Source organism: Vombatus ursinus, unplaced genomic scaffold (genome assembly GCF_900497805.2).
Source record: "Vombatus ursinus unplaced genomic scaffold, bare-nosed wombat genome assembly UNPS02014786.1, whole genome shotgun sequence".
Classification (NCBI taxonomy): Eukaryota; Metazoa; Chordata; class Mammalia; order Diprotodontia; family Vombatidae; genus Vombatus; species Vombatus ursinus.
Window position 1 is genome coordinate 41606228 of NW_020954564.1, and position 12087 is coordinate 41618314.

The following is a 12087-nucleotide window of genomic DNA, read 5'->3' on the forward strand; positions in this document are numbered from 1 at the left end:
ATATATCCTAGGAAGTACCCCCACCTCTATCTCTACAGGCCCAAATCAAATGTCCTATAGTGCTAATTTCAATTCAAGATGCAAAGTAAGGGTCACTGCTTTAGGTCCCTGATTAAAAGGAAGAATCCTAGACAGGATGTATATTTCCTAAGATCTCTGAGGCCAGAAATCATGAGCACAGTAGACATATATGTGGTATGATTTAAGATCCCCAATCCAAAAATCTTTCCCTTCTATCCCCAACATCCACTATCCTCTTTATGTGGTAACATATTGAGTCCCTAAGACAATGAAATTAATTTGTCGATGAAGGAGTTATCTGGGAGTGGAAAAAGCAAGGTATCTGGAGACTACTGGATATTTGGGGTCCAAAAGGTCTAAGAGAACAAAGAAAGGGTAAATGATATTCAGTAGAACATGCAATGCCTTGCATATAGTAGACACTCAGGACACAGTTAATCTATTTAGCAATTTTGCCTAGAGCTGACCCCATTTGGGAATCTACTTCCTGAAATGATGATAGAGGTGGCAGCGATAACATCATCACCTGGTAGCAATCAGCATCTGCTTTTTTTCCCAATCAAATTCACATAAGGTAGTTTTGTCTTATTTAGTGATACACTAATTGTAAAGATTTCTAACACCTGGATTCTTCCAACCATTGGGTTTTCCAAATCATGTTCACCATCCTATAGTTTATGAAGACCTTTTCCCTTATAGGAGTTGATGATGTGTAGAGAAGTCATATTCATTTGTTAGTTTGTAAAATTATAAACTCCAGGGCTTCTAACTTCAAAAATTGATTTGATTTCTTTTGCATACTATTGCAAGTAGTGGCTCAGATTTTAAGTGATTATTACAATAAAGAATCATTTCTAAAAGCAAAGCTAGGGGATACTAAAACATTAAAAGACATTTTATTGGCTGGAGTTACATACACAGGGTGGTATGTGTGCAGGGGAGAATGGGAGTAGTAGCTGATAAGCACTTTCAGTTGTTTACCATTCCTTTTTTAAGGGCTCTATTCTAATATCCACATGTGGATAAAAGACCTGACTGCCTGGATCAAACTTTTAGAAGCTTAAAATTCACTTTATTTCCTAAGTAACTTAATTCTATTCACAAACACTGAATTCCTCCTGTGTCTGTTTTGTTTTAAAAGAACATAAGCTGGCAAGGTGGACATCTTATTAGTTTCATAAATAGAATCAACATCAGTTTCAGTGGAGTCCAACTATGGACTGGAGCTCATCAATGGTGTGTTCCTCTAAAACAATGGAAAATCCTTACAGATGACTTCACCTGTCTGTGAAATTTCCCCCTATTTCTGGTGGCCATGACTGAACGTAGAAATTGACCATCCGTTCTCCCCCCAAGCAACTGCTATTAGGCCACAAGCAGTAAGTAGACTAGGTATCAACTAAAACACCAGCAAAATCAAGGGACTGACCTGGAAGACCTTCTATAGAGTGGTATCTTAGTGCTAGACTTGAACTAGCCTTTGACTATGATCTCATCTAGAGAAAAAAGTCCACTTGAATTCCTCTTTCGACATACTGCTCATTCCATATTGCTTATTGATATCAGTACTCAGAATCACAGAATTCTATACCTAGAAGGGACCTTAGAGATTATATAGCTGAATTGTCTTCTCTACGTAGATAAGGAAATTCAGGTTCATAGATGTTTAGTGATTTAGCTAAGTCATACAGCTAATTATCAATAGAGCAGGAACCAGAATGCAGGTCTGCCAACTCTTAGTCCAGGACCTTTTCCTATATACCCTGCTGCTGCTTCCTTTACCTCTCAATATTTCTTTTAAAAAATCAGCTTGATTGATGGTTTTAACCTGTGTCCAAATGGCTGCTGTGCAGTCAAGACTTTACTTTTTTGTAATATGCTTTGAGACCTGGTTTCCAAGCATACATCATATCTTTAAGTGGGGACGGTGCTTGGACATCTCGCTGCATTGTTACTTTATACATATAGTCACTCTTGGAATGGTGTGTGAAGAAGGGATGGATCAGTATATGTTGTAGTTAGTGAGCACTTTATATCCCTCCAGGCCCAGTCTCCTAACCCCCCGCTATGCAGCAAGAGAAGTAAAGAGCCTATGCAAATTGGACAGCTTGTTATTGCCATAATAAGCAGATCAAAATTGGCACAGTGGACCAACATTTGAGTGAGAACATTTTTTTTGAGGGGGGAGAATTAAAATGTAGACATTTTATAGACAAGAAGAGTAGAGGCCCCTGGTGATATGACAATAACCCTTCATTTCTTTTGAAATGAGGATTCCCCCATTTCCTTTGGAAGACTACCATTTGCATCCAGGAGACTACTAGCAAAATGAAATTTATTTATCAACTACCATTTTACATTCATCTACATGATGTAAAATTAGATGCTTATGAAGACTGAGATAGTATCTCATTAAGTGAGAAGTGACCAGATTTTGCAATCCAAGGTAGCCCTTGACTTCAAAATCTACTGAACCTTATTTCTCCACTATATTTAACTATTCACATCCTTTTTAAGTCAAAAGGTGGGTAATTCTAAGGCTGAATTGCAGGAAGGAGGGACTAAAGGGTGAGAAGATAATAGAAAAGAATACTCAATCTCTTAAAAATTGCCCATGATGTCCATAGAGGAACTTAAAATGATCGATATTCACCAGAGTCCCAGCTCCAGCAATATTGCCATCTATTTTACAGTATTTTAACCAATTCTTGTATTTTCTTTTTTACAATGCCACTAACTTCTGCTGTACAAATAAATTCTAGATGATAAAATATGACATGATTTTTTTTTTTACAAATAGTTACAAATGCAATGTTGATAAGATATGCTACATTATCTATATACACATTGTTTCTAGGAGGCTGGGGCAGTGATAACAAACTGAGACCCTGAGGGGGACCATCGGCTTCCTCATCGTGGATACTGCTTCATTCTCTCTTCTAGCCCAAGAATCTTGCCCTGCACTTTACTGTATCACTAAGTGATAATTCAGTAAGGAGCAACTTTCCAAGAATCTCTTTAGGATTCATTTGTCCCCAATTCCAGAAACAATAGAGAACTGCTTATTGCAATGCTTGTGGCTCATCAGTTTTTTCTCATTGAAATCTCTCAGAAGAGTAAAATGGAGATCCATCCCTGCCCCACCTTGAAAAGAAATGTGTATTAGGAATGTATATGAAGACTTCCGACAGTCCTTTTCCTCCTAAACAAATATCAGTCATCCTGTGGCAGACTGCTTGGTGGACACTGGCTTCCCCAGGAGCTTCTCAGGAAGTTGGATACGAGATTCACTACAGAATTTGGTCTTGCTACACACTCCTGCATGGCTGGGTACAAAAATATATTTTGCTTCAAGTCCTTAACAACAATGAATTGTAGGGATCTTCTTGGGGAAATGAAGGATGTCAGGCTGAAGGCATTACAAATTTTTACCTGAAATTTTGGGATGCACTACACACCTTTGCTTTTTTAGCAAGCAAGGCCAGGCTCTGCCCCTGGGCACCATTGCTGCTGCTGCTCCTCTTAATAAGCACTGTAACTTTAGCAACACTAGAGGAATTTGGTTCACTCTGTTCAGGTCTTAAGCTTTATAGTTATGCATGGGAGTCGTGAGCGTTAGCTGTCCATTGGGAGCCACCTCATTGCCATCGTCTTCCAATAAGCCAGACACGTCAGCATTGGGGATGCTGTCATGGTAACTGCTGAAGCTGATGTTGTCTTCTTTCAGTTCAATGGTCCAAAAGGGGGCATTGAGTTTTCGGTTTTGATACTCCCTGTATGTGTACACAGCCCCCACAAATCCCATGAGCAGAACCACCACAATGATGATGACTGTCAAAATGATGATGTTGAATTGAGTCCATGACACATCAGCTAATGCTGAGGTGCTATTTTCAGAAGATCCTATTGAAAAGATAGGCTGCAGAGTGGTGGGGGTAAATGTACTATTTGCAACCGTAGTGGGTGGTGATGTAGACAAAGTGGCATTAGAAACCAAAGTGGTAGACCCTTCAGTCGTAGTAACAACAATTTCTGAAAATAAAGACAGAAAATGAGCAATAAAACAGAATTATCTAGCTTTGGAGAAGACTATAAAAGATCTCTACAAGAGATCTTAGAACAAAGAACATCAAGATATAGATTAGCAGATCTGGAAGAGACCTTGGAGGGCATTTTGTTTAGTAAATGAGGAAACTGAGAGTCAGAGAGGTTAAATAACTAGACCAATATTGCACTGCTAGAATTCCACCCTAGGTATCATGATTCCCAGTCTACTGCTCTTTCAGCACAAAAGTGTTCTTATCAATGAACTAACATTAAAAAGGAAAGTACTATTTTAAAAAATAAGCATCTTGATAAGGACTAGGGCCTCAAAACCTAGGATGATGAGTGTTACATACATGACTGGCATCTAGTGCATAGATATAGCCACCTTAAAATCTTCAGGAGAATTCCATAGTAAGTATCTTTCAAGATCCTCTTTGGTGGATTAGTATAAATTCTTCCAAGTCAGTGAATATGTCATTACTGAGACCTAAAGCCTATGTTAAGGTAGGTAAAGAGGATGTATCTATATGGAATTCCATGGTAAGCACTTGAACTCAGGTAATGCTAACATACCTTGAGGCTTTTCACAAAGGCAGTAGAGCATAGTAGAATTGGATTTAAGTCTCAGATTTGCCACTTATTAACTATATAACCTAGCAATGAATGTCATCTCAGTTCTTTGGGCCTCAGTATCCTCTTCTATGAAATGGAGATAATAATATTTGTACTATTTACCTCAGAGACTTGTTACAAAAATCAAATGAGATATTAGAAGTGAAAGTATTTTATAATCAAACTATATAAATGTAGGTTATTAATCTAATAATACCTTGAGCATCCTGACATTCTCAAGCTACTATATACCATCCATCAATTTATCTAAATCTGTGGTGACTTTTTATTTTCTACATGCAAAAAAAAAAGCTTTTGTTACACGATAACTTATTTTGAATAGCAAAATGCGTCATATTCTCCCATCTCTCCAGCTAGGAAAATAGTACAGTGTAGTAGAAAACTGGACTTGAAGCCATAACAACTAGGGTTTGGATTACAGCAGTCCCACTTACTAGCCATGTTGCCTAGAACAAGTCATCTAAGTTGACTTAAATCTCAGTTTCCTTTTCCATAAAGTGGGGATAATAATTACTTGCATTAAATAACTTTAATTCTTTGACTCTCAGTTTTCTTATCTGTATAAGGCTGTCATGAGCAACTGCTTGCTAAATTGTTACACAAATACGGGAGACCATTATTTTAATTATTATGATAAAAACTAATGGTGATAATAACAAGAAGAATTCAAAGACAGCTCCTGGAAAAGACTGTAGGCTGTCCGTGAAGTGTTCTAACTATCAAACTATAGTCCTACTTGGAATGAACTTAGATGAGATTGCTAGATGCAGTGTGAAAATATAGAGAACAAAAGATAAGAAGAATAAGCAGATATCTTAATTATTAATATGGAAACAAAACAGGCCAAACGGAAGGGTGTGAAAACCACACAATGACAGCCTAAGTACCAAAGCAAAACTCAATTTTCCTGAGTTTATAATGGAGGTTTAGGAGGGGTGCAAGCAAATTAGAAAGAAGGGAAATTTCCCTGAGAAATTATATGACAAAATCCACTTTTGGAATCCATGAACATAGAGATATGAACAGTTCATTTTGCTGCTGCCAGTGCTCAGATAAGCATTAAGTAAATGGAAACAAAATTTTCGCTACTTGGAAACAGCAGTCAAAGATGCACTCATTTTAGGATTTCCTCTTGCTTTTGAGGAAAGTCATAGCAATTGAATTTGCTAGAGACTCTCTGAGGTCTAATCTTTTTATTTTTATCTCCCACACTACTCTCCAAATGATGGCCATATGTATATAGGATATTCAAACATCAAATCTATAGATATAAAATCTTGCAGAAGCATTGCTTGAATGGAGGGGAGGAAGTGGGAAGGGACAGTGGTGGTAGAAATGGGGAAGAGTGTTGTTGGGGCTAAAGAGAAACTATGGTTGATTTTACGGTGAACAAGGATGAGTGGGCTCTTCCTGAAGGTGTTGCTAGGAGACTTAGAATTTATACTCTTAGCTGAGGGTTTACCTTTCTTGATACAGTTTCCTTTGAGGTCTCTAACATAACCTTCCCAGCAGTTCTCACAGTGAAAGCCAGTGGTATTGTGGAGGCAGTCAATGCATTCACCGCTCTCTGGCTTGCAGATCTTCGGAGTTTTAATAGAGTCCACATGGCCACCACACTCACACTTTAAACAGATGCTGTCAGAGTTGTAATAGCCATTTTCACAGGCATTACAGTTTAGACCTGTGTAACCCTCTCTGCAGCGATCACATCTAGGCACCAACTCCCCTGAATCTAAAAGAGACAAAATATCAACATGTTTTAAAATGTAGGCCTAAAAAATAACAAAAAAATTCTAATCCTGAAATATGTTTTGTTTTGGTTTTGACCAATTCTAATCCTACTTCCTACAACCCAATACCAAGAGATATACAGTGTGAAATTAATGAAATCAGTATTAATTATAATACATTTGAATTCTAGAACAGTTCTGCCAGTAATTTGTATGTGACTTTAGGTAATTCAGCCCCCTTCTTTGGGTTTCAACTTCACAGAATCACAGAGTTTGAAAGTTGAAAAGGACCTCAGCAGCTTATCTGTCCATCGCATACCCCAATGGAGGCCCTGTTATCATATATCTGACAAGTAGTCATTAAGCCTCTGTGAGGTGCTAAGGAGGGCAAAGAGGGCCCCTCCAAGGGGCAGCCCACTTCACTTTGGACCTCTCTAATTGTTAGGAAGTCCTTGATATCAACCTAAATTTACCTCTTTGCAACTTCTACCCACTGTTCTTGGTTCTTCCCTCTGGGGCCAAATGAAATAAATCTAATCTTTTTTCTTCATGATTCTCTCACATTTTTGAAGATAATTTTAATCCCACCCCTACCCACCCCCCTACTCCCTTATATCTTTTTTTTTTCAGGCTAAATGTATCCAGTTTCTTCAACTGATCTTATGACATAGACTCAAGGCCCTTCGCTATTTGGATTGGACAACTCTGCACACTTTCTAGCTTATCAATGTTCTTCTTAAACTATGGTACTCAGTACTGATCACAATACTTCTGGTGTGATATGACCAGGAGTACAGTGGTATTATCATCTCCATATTCCTGGAAGCCATGCTTCTATTACTGTTGTCTAAGACTGCATTAGCTTTTTTGGCCGCCATTGTTGACAAATGAGGGAACAGTACTAGGTGCTTTCTATAGGACCTATCCATTCAGCCAAAAAGCATTTATTAAGCACTTACTATGTGCTAAGCAATGACACAAACACTCTGACACCTTACTACATTCTAGATTCTGAAGCCCCTTATATTCCAAACTTTCTATGCTGCAAGGTCCCTTCCAACTCAAATATTTTAGGATTTAATTATTCTACCAGCTACTTGGCTTCCAAGGAATATGAGGGAGAAATCTGGGTTATCTATTTCAGCAGGAAAGGAATGAAATATGCTCAGAAAGAGAGTCTGAATAATAGCAACATATCAGAGGTACCTAATTAATTTTTAGTCCTAATAGATATAATAAAGTAGGGCTTTAACAATAGTTGACAGAGTAGTGATTGGTTCCATAAACCATCTGCAGAGGCAGATTATATTGAATAATATTTGGCAAGCTGCCTGTTCCTACTAGGTAATATGATAAAAGTTTCAAAACTTCAAAGTAACTGACTGTGTATGTGAATTCGTGTTAAATAACTGGGATAGACTTCAATAGTTTACTTTGGCATAATAAAGAAATTAGGAAGGATATAGCAAGTTATCAGACTAAAATTTCATTCAGGGCAGAGAAATGCTTCCAAGGCAGAGCTCTGACACAGGAACCATTAGCCATTTTATAGGATTAATGATATTACCCATAGCAGTGAGAATACCACCTAAATAAATACTTGTCTGGATAAAATCATCCTGTTATGGCAAGTTAATGATCATATGAAATTGTGCCTATCTATTCCATATCTGTATTAATTTTGATTTCTGAATTTGTTCATGGTATTTTAGAGTTAGAAGTGGACACCTTAAGGGCTATCTACTCTATTCCCCTTATTTGGCAGTTGAAGAAATTACAACAGTAAAGCGATTGGTTACATAGGCAGAAGAGGAAAAGCCAGACTCAGTACAAGAGCTCTGGGTCCAAACTCAGCACTCTTTCCCCTGTACAAGGCCAGTTTTCATCTGGGCCAATAAAGGAGTTTAATTCACCATTTAATAGTCAAACTAGACAGTTTTGTAAGTTGGGTATATCACAATATCTGGCCTGCGATTTTCTTATGTGTACACTAAAAGGATTGGACTAGATGATCTCGAAGGCCTCTTCCAACTCCCTGTGACCCTGTGATCTTACAAAACAGAAGGATGGAGCTGGAAGGTGCTTCCTAGATTATCTAGTTTATCCCGCTTATTCCAGGTATGATATGATCAGGAGTACAGTGGTCTTATCATCTCCTTATTCCTGGAAGCCATGCCTCTGTTACTGTTGTTGCAAAACTAGGAGGCAGCAAAACCATGGAGGCTGTTTACTTTCTTATGAGACCACCTTACACTTGTATAGAGCTTTGAAAATACTGTACATACACTATCTTACTTGATATTCACAATGACCTTGTAAAGTATTGCGGGGGCAAATTCCTTAACATCAATGACTCTGTCTAATTAATCTAATTTTTCTTTCCCACCAGCAGTACCTAGAGTACAGTACTTCAGCAAATGGTTTCTACTACAAATGTTAACTACTGTAAATGTTAAAACTTGTCTAGAATGTAGGTTTATGGAAAAGCCTTACGTATGAAACAGATGCCAGTAGATGTCACTGCTGAGCAAGGGCACCGAAGACATTTATGCAAGGCAGTGGGACTCTTATAGAAACCATCTTTGCATCCTTCACAGTGGTTTCCTTTGCTGTTTCCTTGGCAGTTCAAACAGGTACCTGAAAGAAATTATTTAAAAATATTTAGAGGTGCAGGGGGCTCTTGTTTGTTTTACTCAAGGTAAAACTTAGTAATTCAATTTGACAAGCATTTATAATAAGTGCCTACTAAATGCCAATGCTATGCTATGTCATGGGAATGGGAAGAGAATAGGAACTTTTATAAAGCATTTGGGTTACATAATTATAAGTGTCTAAGGCCAGAATTGAATTCAGGTCTTCTTTACTGTAGACCGGGGTTCTATCCACTGTGCCAAAGCTAAATAATCCCTATTCTTAAGTACCTTACCTTCTACTATGATGGGGATAAGGTGATAGAGCATGTACGCACATGATAGGATCATGGGATCAGAGGTGATAAATAAATACAAAGTAATTCCAGGGGTGGGAAAACACTGACAAAACCGAAGCGATCAGGAAAGGACTTTAGGAGGAGGTGTCAGGCAGTGAGAAGGGAGAACATATAGGCATGCTTGACAGCCTGGGCAATAGTGCAGAGGCAGGAGATAGAACCATGAACTTTTTCTTGTACATGTTTTAAAGAATGTATACTTATATACTAATAAAGATTAGCTGAACTTGACTGAGTTCTAGTGCTAGCCTTAAAAATCTGTTTCTCCCTAAATATTATAGTTTACTATGTAAATATACTAGTAAAATTAAATATTTCTGAAAGGAAAGAGATATACATATATAGGAATATACTGAAAAGTAACACCAATTGTAAATCACTCTCAGGTTATATTTGAGCTAGATTAAGAGGAGAAGTAAAGACTATATTCAGTCCAATAGGAGTTTGTTTGCTTCTGGAGATCTGTTTTGGTGTGGAGGAATCTAGACCTCAGATATCACTGATGTGGGCTCAACTTCTGATGTGGACTCTCTCCCCACAAATGCAGACTGGCAACTCATCTGAAATTTATAGTTGTAGTTGGCATGGGGCATTGAGAAGTTAAATTACTTACCCAGGGTACAAAGCCTGTGTCAAGGGCAGAACTCGAATCTAGGCCTTCCTAACTGTAAGAATGACATCTACTATACAGTCTCTAAACAACCGAAAATGTCTGCTGATCAACTTTAGATTTTAGTTCTAAAACTTAATTCTAGCTTTCAAATTTTTCTGTTCTCTGAATAAACAGAGTACATTACACTGCATAGATTATTTCTTTTCAATAACAGTCTGGTATATGTGGGATGGATGGGGGGTGGAGCAAGATAAGTCAGGTGAGAGAGGTGATCAAAGTCATAGTTATAAACTCTGAGGAGGCTCTTTTTGGGGGAGGGGCTTTTCTTCTGAAGATTGACTGAACTATCCTCTTCCCATCTTCGAATTCCCCTTCCCCATTTAAAAATATGCAGGGATATGGTTTTATGAAAATGCATTCAAGATAAGCTGCTGGGCTATAAGTCCTGATCTGTCAAAACCCAAATGCTAATGCTCAAACAATGGGCCATTGGGAGAGGTTTCTATGACATCCCAATCATTTTGGCATACCTTGCCCAGCCCTGTCTAGAGAAAGGCAAGCTGGCAGCCCTTCAAAGACAATCCAAAGAGTATTAAGCCTGAAAGTGACCTTATTGATTACATAGTCCAATCCCATCCTCATCTTCATTTTGATGGAGGGGAAACTGAGAATAGGAGAGGGGATAGAGTCCACTCAAATTTACACCATTAGCTAGTGATGCCAGAATTAAAATCCAGATATCCCAATTCCTAATCCAATGCAGTATCTACTACATCAGGACTCACAATCAAGAAGGCCTTAAGGAAATAATTCCTCTCATTTCTGTAGTTCTTTAAGGTTTATGAAACTACTTATGTATTATTCACAATAATCCTAGTACTGGTCATGTATTTTCTTTATTTTATGCATAAGAAAATGGAGATTCTGAGTCACCCAGTTCAGATATGTCAGAGATTGGACTTGAACCTTCTGATTCCAAGTCCAGAGCTCTTTCTATTTATATTACATTGTGATTGTAATAAAATTTCCTTGGTGAGGGAGGGAAGAAGTATTTAAGCAACTCAGGTATTCATTAATGGTCTAGTCCTTTAGTAGTCAATTGGCAGGAGAGCCACATTTGATATTAAAAATACATATTGTGCCATAATAAATGTTTGGCCTGAATGGCATGTGGAATCCAATTAGGCTTAAAATTATGAAAGTTGTTTTGTTTATGTGCTAACTTGCTATTAATTTGTATGTGGGCCCAGAATATTTGCAAATACCACAGTGCATTTTATTCAATAAAATCATTTATTTCAAAACATTATGAAGAGTTTCCAGAACAAACAGCATCATATTGCTGTTTTGTTTGCATTATCCCTACCTTGCAATTAGAACTCCATAAAAAATATGTCCTGGATGCTTGCATATGCAACATAGTGAAGTGACAACATCAGAACTTAAAACCCATGGTTTCTATGTAACACAATGTGAAATACAAAAAGAAAAAAATCAAATATTGCAACTGCTTTAACAACCCAACCCCCCACCTTGGCCCATAAGCCTCATTTGGTTCCCCATTCTGCCCCTTTCACTGGAAAACTACAGTGCTTCCCTTCCTCCTTTTGGTCTTTAAAGCTCTGCTTTGGTCCTGCTCAGTTTTATGCTGTGATCTTCCATAAATGCACTCAAGTGTTCCAAATCTCTCTTCTCATTTGTCAAATTTAATAGGATTATTTCTGTCCATATGAAGGGCAAAGTAAATGGTAGGAAAACCTTCCACTTTGTAGAGGTTGTTGGTCACATCATTGGCGGTGGCAACCATCATCACTATTATCAGGTTTTTCTGATGCTTATATTTCTTCCCCAGTTCAGTATTCACACCATGGGGCATAGAACTCTATGAGAATGTCTAACTTGGGGTCCATCACAAAGGAGTAAAAAGTCTTACCTACTACAATAATTTCAGGTTCTTTATTGTTTTGGGGCACAGGTTGGGATTTGATGATTGCCTTTAGTTTTCCTTTTTTGAATGCTAAAACAAAGTCTCGGAGTATATCAGAATCAAATTC

General features: G+C 37.8%; 1 protein-coding gene across 1 annotated transcript in view; it reads right to left on the bottom strand.

The window, feature by feature from the left end:
• Positions 1 to 895: 895 nt before the first annotated feature.
• LOC114047119 (multiple epidermal growth factor-like domains protein 9) overlaps positions 896 to 12087 on the bottom strand; it is a 126132-nt gene continuing 114940 nt past the window's right edge. The window contains exons 4-6 of the mRNA XM_027867860.1: positions 8925 to 9068; positions 6164 to 6433; positions 896 to 4053 (exon numbers count right to left, since the gene is read on the bottom strand). Of these exons, the coding sequence (XP_027723661.1) occupies positions 3602 to 4053; positions 6164 to 6433; positions 8925 to 9068 (866 nt within the window). The 3' untranslated portion in view covers positions 896 to 3601. The remainder of the gene's footprint in view (positions 4054 to 6163; positions 6434 to 8924; positions 9069 to 12087) is intronic.